Genomic DNA, 20798 nt, shown 5'->3' with positions numbered 1-20798 from the left:
AGTCACCACTGCTGCAATCTGAGCATGGGGGAGCTGGCAGGTGGGGCTCATGGGGACCCAGACCTCCTGTGGCAGGTAGGCAGCTGGCTGCCCTCCCTGGACCACATGCCCCCCTAGCAGCACAGCCTCTGGGAGGCCAGCGCCAGGGCCCGCCCGCTCTTCCTCCAGGACCACTGACTGCTAGGGATCCTAGATCTAGGGTCCTAGATCAGCCACGCAATGGCCTCCCGGACACTAGACTCCGAGGCTCTTCGTGGGGAACCGGCACAGTCCTGGCTGGGCAGCAGACCAGTTCTGTGGGCCCCTAGCCAGGTCTAGAACAGAGAGCACGGCAGGAGGGGGTGGGAAGGGCTCAGGCAGCATGTTCAAGACTCTCCCTGGAAGCAGCCTCCCTTCCTCCTCCAGGAAGCTCTCCTGACGTCCTCACCCAGAGTCCAAGCAATGACTGTGCTTGCAAACTTCTATCTTTCCCCCCATGTGCCAGCCCACCCTCAGCCCAGGACCCCGAGTCCCTTCAGGACCCTCAGCAATCCCCCACCTCCCTGCCTGGTACTCACAGCAGCCTGAAACAGGGTACAGGTGCTGACAGGTGGCAGGGACAGAGAAAATCCCTGGTTGCTCCACACACTCCCATCAGCTACAGAGACTGGGCAAACACACACACACACACACACACGCACGCACGCACCCTGGGAGACGCTGCTGGGAACGGCACCTTTGGGCTGAGGGCAGCAGACCCAGACCTCTCTGTGGAGCCACAGGAGGTCCCCACCTCCCAAAGGAAAGGATTTCCTAGGTGGGACCAGGAAACACCACCAAGTGGACCACATGTACCTCACCCTCTGTGTCTGCCCTAATCCCTGGAAAGCCGACCCATGGCTAACAGACCACCACCGGAGGCTCTAAATAACCCAGCCGGTGACGTGCGTCTACAGAGAAGCGCTGGGTGCCTGCGGCCTCGATGAGCACTCCAGGATGATCGCCTAGGGGTTCTGACAGTCACTGCCTGGGAGAAGGAGGTGGCCTCCACCAAGGACAAAATGCTCAGCTTTAAGCTCTGAGTCATACTTTTGGACAACAATCTTGAAACCTGGTCCCCCTTTTTCAATTTTTTTTTCCGGGCTCCCTTTTGAGAGACATCCAGGGGAGGCGGAGGGAAGCCCAGCAACGGCAGAGAGATCCGGGAAGGATCCCAGGAAGCATCCTGTCCCATCCTCCGCCGGCAGTGGAGAACCTGAGACTGCCCGCTGGAGCTTCTCCCTACCCAGGAGGCAGGAGCCATCAGGCCAGTGGGAACGGGGGGGGGGGCTCTGATGCAAAGACCCTCCAGATGGTGCTCACCAGGGCACCACAAAGGGGGAAATGTGGACTGGGTTCAGTGGCCACAGGTGCCAGCATGCCACCCATGGGAACCAGGAGGGGCCAGGCACTCCACAGTGCCACCAGAGCAGTAGCCCACAGACCACGGAGGGCCCTGAGGACAGCACAAGCACCAGACCCTCCCCACAGACACCCTCAGAGAAGAAGGTGGGACGAGACACACAGGAGCTGCAGACACCGCCGTAGTTTGCACTATAACATGACCATTGACCTCACAGGGGCTGCTACCCCAAAACAAAAAGAAACCCGCCAGAGAGAATAAAGCTACTTGTTTTGACGCATTTGAGACACAGCATGTCCAATTAAACCCACTACGTATGCCAAAAAAGCTCAAAGCACTGACGAAGGCCCCCATACTAGCCCCCAACTCTCACCCGAAGACCACATCCTGGGCAGGCCAGACAGGTGGGTGACTCCAGCCCCGCCCCCAACCCCTGCCGCGGGCTGTGCACGCACCTGAAGTCCCCGTTGTGCACACTCTGTAGAGGGACGCGAAGAACACCACTGGAAAGGGCACGTTCTGAGAGAACCTTCTCCTTACCCCGAGGCCAGGAGAGGACAGCTGGGGCCTCTGCACGCCCAAGGAGGGTCCTCGGAGGCCCAGCTCCAGGAAGCATGAGCTCCCTATGGGAGCTTCACTCCCTTCCAGCCAGAGGCCGCCCTGCCTCATCTGCGCTGCCTGCCTTCTCGCCTCTTGTTGGATCCAAACCAGTTCTCGGGGCAAAACCCAGCACCTGCCCCTGCGGCCTCCCGGACTAAAGATCCATAGAACTCACTTCCACCGAGACAGGCGTCCTTTACGGGGTGAGCTGCGATGGTGGGTTTAAGGCTACAGGGTGACCGTTGTCCGGGAACCACACTTGTGCCACTGGAGGATGGGAGGCAGCTCCCCACCCCACCCAACTCCTCCTGAGCAACAGACCCACAGGCCCTCCCACGAGGATGTGGCCCAGGGCTCCAACACAACGGGTCCAATCAGCCTCACCAGCTTCCCACGGGAGAAAGCGGCCCCTCCAGTTCCCCAGGTCCTGTCTCATCTGCCCCCTCAGCTTCTCTTCCTAAGGCCTGGCAGTTCCCTCCACTTTGCTCCCTCTCTGCTTCTCCCGCCCACTCCAACCAAATCGCCACCCTCTGGACACCACCACTGGCCTCCCGGTGGGTCCTCCCCGTCCCCTCGTACCACCAAAATCTATCCTCCAAACACAAACCAGATCTTGTCACACCCTGATTCACGTGCTCCGTGTCAAGTATGCCCAGCATCTCCTCCCTCACCTCCCCACCCCTCCAAAATCCCCACCCACACCCCACCCTGCTCTCTTGGTCCAACTTCCTCTCATCCTTTCTGCTGCCAGTCCACACTTGGTCAGTCTCCTTTGGTCCCCCTCCTACAACCTGACATGGGTGACGATTTACTCCAAATGGGCCCTGCGTCTGTTTTGCTCTCTGTGGCGCTCACCAGGGTCCTGAGCACAGCAGAGACCCCAAACTATATTTTCACAAAAGGTGTTTAAAAATCAGCAAACCACAGAGCACCTCCAGAGGCAGGAGATGAGGATCCTGGGTGGCTCGGTCCCAGAGAATCTGGATCCCTCTGAGACTCTTTGGGGCCCTACTTCCCCCTACACACCTGACAACTGGGGAACTCTCCACAGGTCCAGGGCAGAGGCTTCAAATCCCCCACCCCATCCAGGACCAGATGGTGGGGAGGGACGGCGGGTTTGGCCCAGGATACCCCACCTACCACACACCCCCACACGCACACACAAACACATTCATACACAGGCACAGGCGCCCCTTGGCTACCAACCCTGGCGAAAGCTTGAACACAAGGTAGGTAGGTCAGACTGGTCAGCAGCAGAAAGACGGGCACAGCCACAAGGGTGCTGCTGTCGGGCTGCCCCAGAGGTAAGAACAGGGAGCCTGTGGGCAGGAAGGGCCCAGGGTTGTGAGCCTGACACCAGGACATTCTTCCAAATCCACATGGCGAAGCCCCGCAGGAGTGCCCTACGCCACAGTGGAAATTTTGTCATTGGCCACAGGGGTTGTGCCATGCCTGCTAAATGAGTCACCTACCCTTAGGCCTCATGTCCTCCATCCGCAAGATCATCAGATTAAGTCAACCTTCCTAGAAAGTCACAAGGGTCAGCCCAGCCCTCCCCAGGGAGGCGAGACAGTGTCCAGGCTCCAGAGATGGAAGCAGAAGCCCGGAGTGCCGCCCCGCGACACACTCACCACCACCGCCCACGTGAACTGCTCCCCGCCCCAGGTGCTGTTAATTAGGCTCATTAGGACCTGGACCCAATATGGCACCGGCTATGGCACTTCCGGTTCGGCGGTCACGTGGTCCACGGGGGAGAGGCACGTGACCCACCCATGCCCACGTGACACCCATGCCCACGTGACACACCCTCCCCCGGGGCCCCGCCCCCCTAGGTGCTCCTCATTGAGGCTCCTTAGCCTTCCCGGCCCTCCGGTGGGGCGGTCACTGTATTCAACATTTTTTTTAATTTTTTTTCATTAGTAGGTTTATTTAGAGCTCCATTTTTTTTAAGTTGTTGGAATCTTTCACTGTAGATGCCGCTTTTAAATAGAGTAAATTTGGGGCGCCTGAGTGGCACAGTGGTTAAGTGTCTGCTTTCAGCTCAGGGCATGATCCCGGCGTTATGGGATCGAGCCCCACATAAGGCTCCTCTGCTGGGAGCCTGCTTCTTCCTCTCCCACTCCCCCTGCTTGTGTTCCCTCTCTCGCTGGCTGTCTCTATCTCTGTCAAATAAATAAAATATTTAAAAATAAATAAATAAATAGAGTAAATTTATATTTTGCTATGTGTTCCAATCTAAGAGTCATTTTCTCTTAATAGGTGAGTATATCCCATTTATTTTCATTGAAAGTTTAAAAGGGGGGGGCACCTTCATGGCTCAGTTAAGTGTCTGACTTTTTTTTATATAAGATTATTTGATAGAGATGAAGAGAGAGTGCAGAAATAGGCAGAGTGGCAGACAGAGGGAGAGGGAGAAGCAGGCTCCCCGCTGAGCAGAGGGCTCAATCCCAGGGCTCAATACCAGGACCCTGGGATCATGACCTGAGCTGAAAGTAGACGCTTAACCCACTGAGCCACGTGCCCTGGTGAATGGCTCTTGATCTCACAGACACAGTTCAAGGCCTACTTTGGGCTCCATTTTGGGTGTGGAGCCTATTTTTAAAAAGAAGAAGAAGAAAAAAAAGAAAGTTTTTAAAAAGTAGTTTGAAAAGGGAAACATTATTTTGTTCATGGAAATTCAGTACATACTCTACTAGTATCCAATAGGAAATTATAAATTCTGGATATATGAAACTAATACTGAAAAAAGGTAAAATCTCATTATCTTATAGAAATGTATTAGTATCCATGAAAGCTGGTATAAGCAGGCAACAAAATGCTCCAATATACAAATGCATGGGAAGATAAAACCCCACACCTTAATATGGGAATTATTAAAGCAAACGTGAATATGGTTTTTCAGTGGTTACCTAACTAAGAAGCAAGCCAAACTGTAAACTAAATTTAAACGAATTCCTATAGAATAAAGGCAGAGAAAGCAAGTATAATTGTAAAAGTGGAACGAAGCAAGTTGCAAAATCTAATGAACTTGAATAAACTTGTAAATAAACAAATGGCTCGGTAGAAATCGGTACAACAGATACAGAAAAATAACATGTGAATGATTTCCAATGTCATGTTTGCTCATAAAAAAAAAGCAAATTCTTTACTGGTCAATATGCACAGCAAGCCACAAAAATGAATTCTGATAGCAATTGGCATTTCAATGAATACAGTGACTACATAACAAGAAAGAGAATAATTTTAGGGGCGCCTGGGTGGCACAGCGGTTAAGCGTCTGCCTTCGGCTCAGGGCGTGATCCCGGCGTTAAATGGGATCGAGCCCCACATCAGGCTCCTCTGCTATGAGCCTGCTTCTTCCTCTCCCACTCCCCCTGCTTGTGTTCCCTCTCTCGCTGGCTGTCTCTATCTCTGTCGAATAAATAAATAAAATCTTTAAAAAAAAAAACTGCAAACATTTATTAACTCAGGCAGTTTCTGAGAGTCAAGAATCCAGGAGCAGCTTAACTGGGTGGTTCTGGCTCAAGTGTTTAACAAGGTTCCAGTCAAGATATTGGCCAGAGATTCACTCATCTCAAGGTTCAATTGGGGCTTGAGAATCATCTTCTAGGTTTACTTATATAGTAGCGAGCAGACCTCAGTTCCTTGCTGGCTGTTGGCCAGAGGCTTCAGCCTGCTTCCTTCCAAAAGAGAGACAGAAAGAATGTGCCAGACCCGAAACAGAAATCATAGTCATTTAAAGCAATCTCAGGAGTGATCTACCATCCTTTCTGTATGCTAGTCGTCAAAAAGACCAGTCCTAGTACCATGTAGGATGGGACCAGCCACTTAAAACAGTTCAAACTTAGCATCATAAAATTTGTTTACTCTTCCTAAGAGCAAATAGGACCACAGTCTTTTTTTTTTTTTAAGATTTTATGTATTTATTTTTGAGAGAGAGAGAGAGAACTAACACAAGCAGGGGGGAGAGGGAGAGGCAGAAGCAGCCTCCCTGTTGAAAAGGGAGCCCGATGTGGGACTTGATCCCAGGATCCCGTGATCATGACCTGAGCCAAAGGCAGATGCTTAACTGACTGAGCCACCCAGACGTCCCAGGACCACAGTCTTTTTAATGTTCTACCAAGAACGTGACCTACAGAAATGTGAGGTAAAAGTGTTGAATTAAGCCACTAAGTTTATACTCATTTGTTATGTAGCAATAGAAAACTAAACTTTGAGATGATTTTGTGAAAATGGTATGTTCAACCTACATTTTCTTTTCCTTTAGTCTCTAAATTTCTTCTTAAAAAAGCTGCCCAAGTCTTTTAAATTCTTTCAAATCAATCAGAAGACTAAACTAATTCTAAGCCCCATTATTGATGATAATTGAATTAAAGGCTACAGAGACAGGGCCAGATTTTAATACAGTTATTAAATATTGCTTTGTTGGAATTCTAAGACCGCAAGTCAAAGGGCTATGGTTTCCCCCACTGCAGACAAAAACTAAAACTAAAAACAGAGGGGCCAAAGATGTAATCAAGAATGGTCATAGCAACTCTATTCTTATTAGTCCAAACTAGAAATTACTCAAATGCCCATCATCAGGGGAATAGATAAACAAATCGTAGATAATAAAATGGAGTACTAGCAACAATAAAAAAAAGTACTGCTATATCTAACAACATGCACGAATCTCAAAAATATTATGTTAAGTGAAAAAAACTAGATGCAAAACAGTACATGTTACATGATTCCACTTTCATGAAGTTCAGGAACATGCAAAACTATCTATTGTGATAAAAGTCAGAATGGTAGTTACCTCTGAGAAAGGACACAAGAGAACTTTGTGGATGATAGACATGGTCAATATCTGGATTTGGGTGGTAGTTCTGACCTATGTACACATAGGTTAAAAAAAATGAGCTGGGGCACCTGGGTGGCACAGCAGTTAAGCGTCTGCCTTCGGCTCAGGGCGTGATCCTGGCGTTCTGGGATCAAGCCCCACATCAGGCTCCTCCGCTATGAGCCTGCTTCTTCCTCTCCCACTCCCCCTGCTTGTGTTCCCTCTCTTGCTGGCTGTCTCTATCTCTGTCAAATAAATAAATAAATAAAACCTTTTTAAAAAATGAGCTGTACATTTAAGGGTCGTTCATCTTTATATATGTAAATACCTCAGTTACAGGGACCACATTTAACTGAATTAATTATGTATAAAAATTTGGGGTGAGTTCTTTTAGTATAGTCTGTATATAACTAAAAGCATGGGGATCTGCCAGAACAGTTCACCCCCTTGAGGGAGTTCAGGAAAGACTCATGCTTGTGGCCCACAGTCAGGGAAATCACAGACCTTTCTCACAGGGGATTGACTAAAAATGGATCAGAAGGAATGAAATAAAATGCAAAAACTGTGGCCACCAGCTCTACTTCCAAGGGAGGAATTTGGATCATATGGAGAGATAACAGCCATTTATTCCCCCACCATCCACTCCTCCCAAGTATCCAGTTATCTGTGCTGCACACCTTTCCTACTAAGAGCTTAGGCCTTTACCATAAAGAGTTGCCTTGACCTGTGGTAGAGTTTCCCCTTGGAGCTGCCTTGTCTTTAACTGATAATCTTTGGACCTGCTTGGCTGGGAAGATCGTGGTGCTCAAGGCATTTGGAGAACACAGACACTGTTCTGTTTCAAACTTTATCCAGCCCTACTTGACTTGTTACCTCTTTTCCTCCTTACAGAGTGATATAAGAGCCTGCGATGCTCTTCTCTTGATTCTCACGTGGTTGTCTTCTTGTCTGCTATTCAGATGTTAGCTTAAATATTACCTTCTCAGAGCTGATATTTTTACCCACCCATTCAAATTCTATCCCAGCTTTATATTTAATTCTCTGCATAGCAACTTATTACCAGTGAATATTTTATTTGCATCCTTTTTTATTGTATGTCTGCTAAAATGCAAGCTTTCATTGTATCTGTGGCTTTATGTCTTCATTGGTTAGGGAATACTTCTTCAAATATTGCTTTTTCTCCATTCTATCTCTCTTCCACTTCTGAAACCTTAATTACATGTACATTAGACCTTTTCACCAGGTTCCACTCATCTTTCAGGTTCTTTCATGTATTTAACATTTGTTTTTCTTTGCAAGGTCAATCTGGATATTTTCTACTGATCTATTTCTAATTGACCAATCCTCTTTCCTGCTATTAATTGAGTCCTGAATTTTGGTGATTCTATTTTCACTTCTAAGATTTCTATTTGATACCTCTCATTTATTTCAGCTCTCTGTAAATTATCTCCAACCTTTTCATCTATTTTCTTGAACATATTAATAACAATTTCTATAAAGTCTCTGATAAGTTCAATATCTGAATCATTTATGGGCACATTTCTGCTTTATTTTCTCCTCTTAATTTTCAGTCATTTGGCCTGTCTCCTGGCTTGCCTGGAGACTCTTTTTTTATTGAATTTGGGAGATTCTGTAAAAAAATTGTACAAGCGATAGGTCCTTCTGTCTTCCTTTTCTGGCAGAAAGAGAAAGATAAAGCACTTTGGTCCAATGAGGAAGTGAGATGATTTAAGGCTGGTTTTCGTTCCCCTGAGTTTGTCCTTCCTTTTAGAATGTACCTCTGCAAGGGGTGTCAGATGAAAGCCTGGTCTCTCTTCCTTGGTGAACTCCAGGTTTTGTCTCTCTAGTACCATAAGGCTCCTGAACGCTCTACCTAGCTTTTCAGCCTTGCAGCCTCTGTTTCCTACCTGGCTTCTTGATCTCTTGCCCTAGGCAGCTTAGGAATCAGTAAATGGATCAAAGTGAAAGGTGACACAAAAGCTCTGCTGTTCCCTCTTCACCAGGATTTTAGTTCCTCAGATATTAGCTGCCTTCCTTCTAATACTTCAAACAGCTGTCTTGTTTTGACTTTTTTTCCCTTCAGATTTTGGAGTTGCTTCTGGCAGGAGAGTTCGTTTGATAAAAGCAACTCTGTCATACACAGAAGTCATCTCTAAATGCAAGCTCTATGAGAAAAGGATCTCATCCGTCTTTTTTTTTTTTTTTTAAAGATTTTATTTATTCGACAGAGATAGAGACAGCCAGCGAGAAAGGGAAGACAAGCAGGGGGAGAGGGAGAGGAAGAAGCAGGCTCATAGCATAGGAGCCTGATGTGGGGCTCGATCCCATAATGCCGGGATCACGCCCTGAGCCGAAGGCAGACGCTTAACCGCTGTGCCACCCAGGCGCCCCAGGATCTCATCTGTCTTACTTATGGCCGTTTCCTCTAGAATAGTGCCTAGTACCAAAAACAAAACAAAACAAAACAAACAAAAAAAACACAAAAAAACCAAACCAAACCAAAAAACAACCTTAATAAACATTTAATTAATATAAGTAAGAGTTAGACCCTATATATATCCCTGACATCTGTATCATTTACAGTCCCCCATATCTATCCAAGGGAGCCTAGTATTGTTCATGTCTCCCTTTTAAAATAATTCCTTACCCTCATTTCTCCCCCCACAATAGACATCCATTCAAATGTGTTTCCTGTGTATCTTTTAACAATTTTTATGCAAAACATATACTGTCATTTTACATTTACATAAATGCTGTTGTATAACTTATTTTGTTTCATTTTTTTTTCACTACCCCTGTGCCCTTAAGTTCTGTGTATATCCAATTCATTTCTTCTGACAGCTGCATTGAATTCCATGGTTAACATCTGGTGCATTTTATCTATCTAGGGAAGAGCACCAAATTGCCTCTAACTCCCTGTCAACAGAAATAATGTTGTAATGAATATATTTTATATGCTCTCTTTGAACTTAAGTGAAACTTTCTTTCATATATATACATATACACACACATATATATACATATATATATATGTATATATATGTATACATATATGTGTGTATATATATATTAGACCACTTCCTAAGACTCTGAAGTCAAGCTACCCCAGTGGTCAGGAAGTCTCTGTAAGTCTTTTAAAATACAAGCCAAACAAACAAAACTTCATTCCTGTCTGGATACAACATTGTATATGGTAGTACAAGAGTGTTGAAGGGCACAAGTGTCATTGGTGTCCACAAGCTTATGAGTCGGCTCAAAGTTCACCAGTACTGACTTCCTCAAGATATCATGACCCTGCTTAAATCCTAGTTCTGGTTGCAGGCTTTCTTATTCCATTCCCCCACCCCCAACCCTCTGCTTATTTGAGAAACAGAGCAAGAGCAATGAACCAAAACATTCTCCCTCATTTCTCATCATTCATTTCAACTGTAGGTGTGGTGATCACCATCTCATTCTTCCTGGCAGAAACTTTGCCCCAGTCTACTGAGTTGGCAGAAATAACAAATGACATGAGAAACTTTGCTAGTATTTTTTTATACAGACCACAGATCAAATTTAACCCATATTCTTATAATCTTTATTTTCTACCAAACTCAGGAACTAAGTCAACTCTTCCATAAGTTATTTCTAGCCAAAAATGTAAGTAAGAAATATTAAGTACTAGTCACACTGCTCTATCCTGCTTTGCTAACCTCTGTAGTCATCTAGATAGTCATATACTGGAAACATCTATTGTATTGAAATCTGACCACACTGTACTTCTGGAGCAGGTTTTGAAGCTTCATTTACAAACGTTAAGATCTAGTTGCTAGTTGCCAACAGCAACCTACAAAGGTAATGCCAGTTATGGCCACAATCCCCTGGGGACTCTAGGTCTCAGGAGCAAGGCCCAAATTAATGAACCAACTCAATAATAAAACTCCCCATAATCCTTGGAAAGATCCACCTCTGAAAGTTTTACTTATACTTAATATGTTGACACTTTTGCCATATTCATTATCTGCTACAAAACATTAGCAATCCATATATGCTGGTTTCCCTTATCATAAATAACTATCAGGAACCTGCTGCTTTAAGCACCCTGAAAGGTAAATAAATAAATAAATAAATAAATAAATAAATAAAAGATTAAGGTCTTTCTCTGAATGATTTTACTCTTAACTGAAGACAGCAAACACATGAAGAAAATAAAAGAGTAAATGCTAAACTGTTCTCCTGACTATAGGAGCAACAGAGTTTTAAAGGGATTGATCACTATGAACTGGAAGAATTAAGAAAAAAAGCAATAAAAAGTGAATAATAAGGATGGGTACGGTGTGATGGGCCCAGACTGAAACAACCCCAACTTGAAATATTTTGCCTTCATGGGAAGCACTAGAGTTCAAAAAATGTAATAGTGACTACTGCAATAGCTAAAGATACAAATTATTCCAAAGACTCTAAAGACAAAAGGTTATCCAAGTTAAGCAAACAACCTTGCAGCTTTTACCCACTCATTCAGCTGGTTTTTACTGAGCATGTAAGATGTGCCACCCATGGCCGTGAGTGGCCCAACTAGCTAGGCAGGTTTCTTGCCTTCACTGAGCTTATTTCTTTCAGAAAACACTGGCATTAGAGTATCTGAATCACTACAATAACAAGACCTATTGAACACCTATTATGCGCCAAGTACTACGCTAAGCACTCTTCATAGCCCCGAAAATTTCCAGTTCTGTCTTCTACCCTTTATCTGTCATTTACCGGAGGTCCCCATGATAGAAGCTATGAAACATTTTGCTGCGTCAAAATGCTACAGGTCCCCAACTCCCAGAAACGTTCAAAAGTAGGGAGCACGGGAAGAACCCCGGCTGGGGCGCACCAGGCCCAGCGCCGCGGATCTCCCTGGCGACCGGACGCGACGCGGGAACATGGTAGCTGCGGCCCCGCCCCTCCCTTGGGGCGCCCTCAGCCCTAAACTCGCTTCGTGCGCATGCGTACGCGCACTGACCCCGCCCCCCTGGCGCCGCCGTCGGAGCCATTTCTCACCGCCTCCACGCGAGTTGAGGTGTGTTTGCCCGGTATCTCTGAGGAAGGCCGCGGCCACGGACCGTCCTGAGAGGGCTGTGTTCTCGGACACCAGGAAGCAGACGCCGGTAGGGGAGAGACGTCTTTGCCACCCGTTGGAGCCGTGGGGCTCCGCGCTCCTGCAGCCGGGCTTTGTTGCGAGGCGCGGGCGGCGGTGGCGGGTGGGGGAAGGGGCGAGACGCCCGCCGGGTTCCCGGATTGCGGGCTGCGTGCTCCTCGCCGCGCCACGCCTGAGCTCCCCGGGCCGTGGTGTAGACCCGTTTTTCCCCCCAGCAATGGACAGTCCCTATCCGAAGCAGCTAAACCCCCCCTTCCTCCTCCGGCCTGCGCTCGGCGGAGGCGCTGTCGCCGCTGAGTGAAAGGGGGTTACTCGCCGGGTGGTGAGCCCGCGGTGACGCCACACACACCTAGGGCCCTTCATCCATTCATTCCGCCAACAAAGACCGGGCGCTGTCCTGCGGCCATGGTGGCGGAGCCGTAAACACGTGGGGGCATAGCCCCTCCCCCCTCCGCATGGAGGTTTCGGTGGTGGTGAGGCAACAAAAACGAAACGTCTGCAGGTTTCAGTAAAAAGATTGAGGAAATGAAGATCGTCAAGGGAGAATTCTAGTTTCACTAGGGTGGCAAGGGAAAGCGTTTCGAAGGAGGTAGACTTTGGAGCCGAGGTCGAGAATGCGAGATGCGGTGGAAAAGCAGAATTGCAGAGCTAAGAAAGGATTAGTTAGCGCTTGAGAGCAGAGATTGGGAAGAAACAAAGAAGGCCATGTTCCTGGTTTTTGGGTGGCCAGGGTGGAAACGGGGATCTAGATCTGTAGATCTAGAACGTTATTGCTGTACGGCAGGTGTGCGGTAGTGGTGGCAGGGGATGAAGAGAAGCGAATGGATTGGAAACATGTTTTGGAGGCAGAATTGCGTGTAGGTCCAGGAGTCAGACTACCTGGCTTGGAATTGTGGGTCTTCCAGTTAAGAGCTCTGTCTTCTCTGGGGCAAAGTGTTCTTTGTCTCAGTTTATTCATCCCTAAAGGGGGAGAATACTAATAGTCTTATCAGTATAATTATTGTAAGGGTTAAGGAAAATAGTTCATGTAGATGATCTTCTAAGGTTACTGCCTGGCGCTTCAAAAGATGGCTGTGGAGGATCTCGAGGGAGCGGATGACTCCCAAGCTGTGACAGGAGTAACTTGGTAGATGGCAGTGCCATTTCCGGAGATGGAAACAGTTGGACTGGGGGAAGAAAGAGCAGGTTTGGGGAGGAAACTTAAATTCTGTCTCTACTGAGGTGTCAGGTTAGCATTTGCACATTAGTGCTGCAGTTGGGTGAATTTGATTTTGGAGCTTGAAGAGAAAAGACTAAGTTTTCAATTTATATTTGGGCATCATTAGCCTATAGTTGGTACTGGATATAATGGAGTTAGATGAGACTGCCTCGGAAGGAAGGAATTTGATAGTATAGTCCTTCACATTTCATGGTACTCATTCACCCTGAGGTCTTGTTTTTTTTAGTTAATTATTCAGGGGTTGAATTTACAGATAGACATGAGCTTTCCACAGCTTTTCAGTTAACAGGATTTGCCCAGGGTTAGACTGTGACTACAGAATAAGTTTATACTGGGGTCCAGTTTTATGATGTTAGATTTAGGTGCTAACAAAATGCACTGAACAGAAGATAAAGGCTTAATGGTAGTAAAAGGGTTTCTTCTCACAGCAAACTAATTTTTTTGCATATTTTTTCTGGATCTAAATTTGGTCTTAGATATCTTGCCTTTTTTTTTTTAAGATTTATTTTTTTGAGACAGAGAAAGAGAGAGGGCATGTTTGTGCGGTTGGGAGGAGTAGAGAGAGAGGGAAAGAGAATTTCCAGCAGACTTCCCATTGAGCATGGAGCCTAACTACAGGGCTTGATCCCATGACCCTGAGATCATGACCCCAGCCGAAATCAAGAATCAGGCTTAACTGACTGAGCCACCCAGGCACCCTTCAGGTATCTTGCTTTTAATTTAGATTCAGATTTTAGACTCACAGGCGCTGTATCTTTTGGTATATTTATAAACTAGATTAGAGGGAGAGTGCCAACACGTATGGTATGGTGCACATCAAGAAAACTTAATATCCTCAAATTTTAATGAATTACAAGGCCTAAATGAGAGATTTGATACTTAACAGATTAGTGTTTTTAGTCTAAATACTGAATACTTAGTGTATTTGGACTTAGTAGCATAATATATTGCGTACAGCTTTGAGGACAGTCTGTTAGGAGACACCTCAGAATGAGAGTAAACTCCTTGAATTTCACACACAATGATTGATGACCGTTTCTTAATATAGTAGTTTGAGTTTGAATTTATGCCTCCACAGTGGGTGACTTGGAAAAGTTACTTAAACTTTCTATGCCCTTGTTTCTTCCTCTGTAGAGAGACAATAATAGTATTTACCATATAATTTTATCTCCCATTGTTTGAGGATTGAGTTAACACATAAGGTGCCTATTGTAAAAAGTAGGACGTTACATGAAATTTTTTTTTTTAAGATTTATTCGTTTGAGAGAGAGCGCACATGTGGAGGGAGAGGCAGAGGGAAAGAGAATCTTCAAGCAGACTCCCCTTCCTAGCCCAGAGGCGGAGCCTGATACTAGGCTCAGTCCCAGGACCCTGAGATCATGACCCAGCTGAAATCCAGAATCAGCCACTCAACTGGCTGACCCACCCAGGCACATCACATAAAGTGTTTTTAAGAAAAGGTCAGGGGTACCTCGGTGGCTAACTTAGGAAGTATCCAGCTCTTGATGTCGGCCTAGGTCATGATCTCAGGGTTGTGAGATCAAGCCCTGTGTCAGGCTCCATGCTGTGCATGGAATCTGCTTTAAGATTCTTTCTCTTCCTCTCTCTCAAAAAAAAAAGAAGAGGTCAGAATCACTTGTAGTCACCCAAAGATAACCATTTTGAGGGATATTTCTTTTTTAGTCTTGATTTATGCATATATGCTTTTATATAATTCAAATCGTTTACTTTTGTATCCTGCTTTTTTGTGTAACATGTCATAGGCCTTCCAATTATGTCATTAAAATTTTGTCATAAACAATTTTAATAGCAGCATGATAGAATATCCTGTGTTTGAAGGGGGAATGAAACATGAGAGACTATGGACTATGAGAAACAAACTGAAGACTTCAGAGGGGAGGGGGTGGGGGAATGGGATAGACTGGTGATGGGTAGTAAGGAGGGCACGTATTGCATGGTGCACTGGGTGTTATACGCAACTAATGAAGCATCAAACTTTACATCGGAATCTGGGGATGTACTGTATGGTGATTAACATAATATAATAAAATAAAATAAAATAAAATAAAAAGAATATCCTGTGTTTAACCTAGATTTTCAGTTAATTCCAGTTATTTGTCACTTGTAGTGTTTGCTTTTATAAATAATGCAGTTTAACTTTTGTTTTCTTAGGTCTGAAGAAGACAGCTGAATCATGGGTGATGTTAAAAATTTTCTGTATGCCTGGTGTGGCAAAAGGAAGATGACCCCATCCTATGAAATTAGAGCAGTGGGGAACAAAAACAGGCAAAAATTCATGTGTGAGGTACTACTGAATATAGTTGCATTTATGTGATTTTTTGACACTTATTTTGGTGTTAAGAGGACAATGTTTTCTGTTTGGAAACAGTAGTGTGTTGTATGTTCTTTATTGTCGGTTGCTTGCTATTTTGTTTCATTATAAATCATTTCAAGTGAGCATTACTTCTGAAACAATCTGATAAGTAAATTATTCTCTTTAGAGCATCTATCTTCCTCAGCTTCCACAGTACCAGTAGTACAGATTAGAAAAGGTGGATCAGCTGTTTGCAAGTTTTACTAATTCCTGTATAAAGTAGAGCAATTGCTTCAAGTCAGATTGCTTAAAATAAATACAAGTGGGGAGTTTGTTCTTGGGGGGGCTTATAAAATCAAATTTTAATGTGGAACATTCTGTTGCAGAAGAAGAGACTGAGCCACATAAATTAATATTGTTTTTAGATTAGTTTATCACTGGACAACACAATTCAAGTTTTTTCATAAGTCAACTTATAAATTTTCTTAGATGTGTTATTTTCAGTATTTTTATAGAGCATATCTTCAACATTTAACTGTTATCTCTTAATGGACTATTGAGTTATGTATTTTTTAAGCCCCAGGATTACCCAGGTCAATCTCTTCTAATACACTTTTTCTGGACTGTTCAAGGTTCGAGTGGAAGGTTATAATTACATTGGCATGGGCAATTCCACCAATAAAAAAGATGCACAGAGCAATGCTGCCAGAGATTTTGTTAACTATTTGGTTCGGATAAATGAAGTAAAGAGTGAAGAAGTCCCAGCTGTTGGGGTAAGTACTTAGGCAGGCCCAGCACTTAGCATGTATGTGGTAAAGTAATGCCAACCCATTACATACAGAGACACAGGGTGATGATTTTCAGTGATGTTTTCAAATATATTAATGTGTTTCTTAGTGAACCTTGGAATCTTGTTTTCTCAGAGCCCTGGGATGAGTTCCTGAAAATTCTGATTTTATTCTGATTATGTACGTGAATTGTGGGCTTGGGAAGTTCCTTTAATCTGTGTCTCTTGTGGTTTTATAGATTTCATTCATTCATAAACTAATTTTAAGAGCCTGTTGTGTTCTGTGTACTTCCAAAGATAATATTTTAAACAGTATAAAAATCAGAAATACTTTAAGACACAGTGTTTACTCCTATTGACAATTCCTTATTACAGCAGAGAGAAAATTCTGTTTTATGCAATGACATATCATTCTTGTGTTTTTGATACCATGATTACTTCAATATATTGTGTAAGTATGCAGCAGACTCTCCTTTTTAGTATTGTTTTTAAGAAATAAACTTTATTTCCATTTAATTAAAAAATGAAAAGCTGAGTTTTCACAAAGATAGAGGAATTCTTAACAATATAAAAGATTCACATTATAAATTAAGTTAATAACCAAGGTAACTTAAAGATTCAGTTTTTATAAAACCTTTAGGAATAATATCTATATCAGTTTTAACAGTTCATTTTCACTGTGTTTGTATTTTGACTTATTTATAAAGGTTGATATAAATATTTTATTTTCTTCCATTGCTTTGACCCAGAAGTCAGGAGACTTACTCTCTAGTAGTATATTGTACCACTAGGTAATTGCAGTTGGTTGGCCCATCTGCAAAATAAAGGGATTGGATAAGATGATCTTGGAGATTCTTTCTGGCTATGAAAAGAATGTTGCAAATATCTTTCAAATATTTGGAACATTGGCGTTTGCTCCATCCGTTATGACCTGTTCTGTATCTTTTAGCCTCTTGCTCTTAAAGTATAGGTCTGCTGGTGACAGATTCTTAATTTTCTTTTATGTGAAAATGTTTTCATTTTGCGTTCTGTCTTGCATATTTTCACTAGATGTAGAATTCTGGTGTTCCAGGTTCCTTTTTTTTCAGCACTTGTTTTCTTCCATTGTTATCTGATGAGAAGTCAGTTATAATCAAATCATTTCCCCCTATGTGTAATGTGTTATTCTCTGTGGTTGCATTTATTTTTTTCTTAGGTTTCCAGCGGTTTGACTATGATGTGACTAGGTGTGGTTTTCTTTGTACTTACCCTGCTTGGAATTTGCTGAGATTCTTGAATCTGTACATTTATGTCCTTTACCAAATTTGGGGAATCTTTTGCTATTACTTTTTCAAAAATTTTTTTTTTTGCCTCATTTGTTCTTTTCTCCTTTTGGGACTCATATGTTAAACTTTTGCGTATTATCCCAAAGCTCCCTGAGGCTCTTTTCTTTTTTTCTTTCTTTCTGTTCTTCACATTGGATGACTTCTGATTATCTTCAAGTTCATGGATTGTTCTCTGTCAACTCCCTTTTGCTGATGTCAGTCCACCCAGTGAATTTTTTACTTCATATATTGTCTTTGTCTTTTCCAGTATTAACAGATTTTGTTGTTGTTGTTTTTTAAAGAGATTTTCTTTCTCTGGTGGCATTTCTTACTGTTTCATTCATTATAAGCATGTGTTCATAATACAAATGTGAATTTTCTTTATGTCATTGAGCATAGTTACAACAGCTTTAAAATTCTTGTCTACTGAATCTGACATCTGGGTCATCTCAGGTTGGGTTCTGTTGACTGTATTTTCTCACCTTTTGTCTGTATGTCAAGTAATTTGGATTATATCTTGGGTGTTGTGATAATTATGTTGCAGAGACCCTAAATAATGTTACATTTTTTTGTTGAAAGATTACTGATTTTGTTTACTGTCATGCAATTTGTTTGGTTGGACTCCTACAGCAGAAACTATTTTTTGGGTAACAGCTCAAATCTCATTTCAGTTTTCTGATCCTTGCTAGGCAGCTTGGAGTTTATCTTGTACATGTGTTGTTTGGGGGTTAGCCAGTGATTTGGGCTGAGTTTATACACAGAAACTGAGGTTCTTCTCCAGGATTGCCGCCTCATTTTCTAGCAGCGTTCGTTTCCCCAAGCTCATATTCTCTGATTGTTCAGGCCCAAAAGACTGGGTTTTCTTTTGGAGTTTTAACTGTCTCACATGGTCTTCCCTTAGGCTAAAAGCTATAATAGACTGGAATTACAACCTTGGCTATTCCTTACTTTCTCATTTTGAGTCACCTCCATAATCTTCCAGCTTTTGTTCACTTTTTAGTGCTTGCATATAATTGTGGGGGACTTTGGGATTTTTGGGGCAGGTTTTTTTGTATATTTCCCCCCCTAGATTTCATGTTATTATTTGCAGAAAGGTCAATCTGTGCATTTGCCACTTTCCCCCCAACTTCTTCTGTTCCAGCTACACTGGCTTTCTTGCCATTTCTCAATGTGCCAACACCTTTCTACCTCAAGACTTTTGTATGTAACTATTCTTTCTGCCTCAAGTGCTCTTTCCCAGCCATCCTTGTCAAAGTCGCAAATCCACTGCTACCTTTACCCTGGTATTTCTTATCCCCTTTTATTTTTCTTAGTAGCACTTACTAACTTCTAACCCAGTGCTTCTCAGCTCGGAGGTGATTTTGTCTCAGGGATGTTTGGCAATGTGTGGAGTCATTTTTGTTACAACTGGAAGGGAGTGTCAGCAATACTAACCTATAATATATGGAGGCCCTGGATGCTACTAAACATCCTACAATGCATAAGATAGCCTCCTACAACAAAGAATTGTCCTGCCCAAAATGTCAGTTGTACTGAGTGCGATAAAGCCTTTTCTAACCTCATTTCCCCCCAGGCTGTCATATAAGAATTAAAGTTCATAAGAGCAGGTGTTTTTGTTTTTTTTTTAAGATTTTATTTATTAGAGAAAGAGCATGATTGAGGGGGCAGAGAGAGAGGGAGAAGCAGACTCCCCACTGAGCAGAGAACCCAAACCTCGCTGGGCGCAATCCCAGGACTCTTGAGACCTAGACCTGAGCCGAAGGCAGACGCTTCACCAACTGAGCCACCCATGTGCCCTGGGTTTTATTTTGAGTTCATTTGCTGTTTCCACAATGTTAGCATAGTTCTGGCCTATACAGCAGGCACTTGAAGGTGGGGTTTTGTTTTTGTTTTTGTTTTTTTTGGTTGAATGAATGAATGATGAATGGGCGAATTTGGAAAAGCGTCATATAACAAACCAATCTCTACTTTAAGCTACCATCTTTATCTCACCTCTTCATCCCTGCCAGATCCTTGGTCATGTCACTTACCTCATCTAGCATTTGCCCTTTCATTCCACAAATTGCTCTTGCCAAAAGTGACCTGTTTCTGAGTGCAGAGGATACTTTAAAATTTTTTTATTGTGGAAATTTCAATTGTGTACAGAAGTAAGAATAATACAGTGAGCCCATGTTTTCATATTCCAGTTGCAATACTTTACAATATGGCCAGTCATCATTCATCTCTAGTCTTTCTCTAGTTTCTTCAGATTATTTTGAAGTATATATTTTAGACATTCTGTCATTCATCTGTTACTATTTCAGTTTGTATATCTTAAAGATAATCCTTCTAAAAAACACAATAACAATTCCATTATCAAATCTAAAAAATTTTAAGAACTGTTTCTTAATGTCCTCAAATATCCAATTAGTATTCAAATTTTCCTGTTTCACAAATCCATTTTTTACATTTTGTTTAAATCATGCTCCAAATGATGTCCGTATTTATATAGCAAGCGATTAATATCTCTTTTAATCACTCGATTCTCTTACCCTCTTTCTCACTTTTCTCTGCAATTTGTTGAAGAAAGCACGTCATTTATTCTTTATTTTCCCACAGTTCAGAATTTCTGGATTACATCCCTGTGGTATCATAAAACATTTCTCTGCCTCTCTGTTTCCCATAATTGGTAGCTAGATCTAGAGACTTGATTAAATTCAGATTTGATTGGAGTGGAGGGGCAAGAACAAGAAAATACTGTTCTATCAGGAGGAGACATGTAATATTGTGGTATTAGCAGTGGTTTATGATCACTGTGTAGATTTATTTCATTAGCAGTTTCCTTTGGTTTTGAGCTGGAATACTTCTATAACAAGAAGCTTCTTTAATCAGTAATTTAGTCACCCTGAGTTAGAGTTTAGACAGGGAAGGCAAAATAAATGTGTGATTATTTCACTTTATTTAGTGGTGTTCTATAAATATCTGTTGTCTGTCTGCTCTAACAAGTCATTTAAATCCAGTGTTTCCTTACTGATTTCTCTCTGGATGACTATCAATTGACGTAAGTGAGGTATTAAAGTTCCTTACTATAGTTGTAGTTGTTATCTCTTTCTCTTTTATGTCTGCTAATATTTGTTTTTTATATATTTTCGTGCTTCTCTGTTGGGTGCCTAAATATTTACAAATGCTATATCCTTTTGTTGGATTAAGCTCTTCATCATTAGGAAATGCCCTTCTTTGTCTCTTTTTTTTTTTTTTTTTTTTTTTTTT

The 20798-nt window shown here is 43.0% G+C and overlaps 1 protein-coding gene across 1 annotated transcript in view; it reads left to right on the top strand.

The window, feature by feature from the left end:
• The first annotated feature begins 11785 nt into the window (after positions 1-11785).
• The window catches only part of DHX9 (DExH-box helicase 9), a 56920-nt gene continuing 47907 nt past the window's right edge, over positions 11786-20798 (top strand). The window contains exons 1-3 of the mRNA XM_034666816.1: positions 11786-11935; positions 15317-15449; positions 16091-16231. Coding sequence (XP_034522707.1) covers positions 15339-15449; positions 16091-16231 — 252 coding nt within the window. The 5' untranslated portion in view covers positions 11786-11935; positions 15317-15338. The remainder of the gene's footprint in view (positions 11936-15316; positions 15450-16090; positions 16232-20798) is intronic.

Source organism: Ailuropoda melanoleuca, chromosome 8, assembly GCF_002007445.2.
Source record: "Ailuropoda melanoleuca isolate Jingjing chromosome 8, ASM200744v2, whole genome shotgun sequence".
In the NCBI taxonomy this organism is placed as follows: Eukaryota; Metazoa; Chordata; class Mammalia; order Carnivora; family Ursidae; genus Ailuropoda; species Ailuropoda melanoleuca.
Note: the sequence above shows the minus strand (reverse complement) of the source record. Positions and strands in the feature narration are given on the sequence as shown.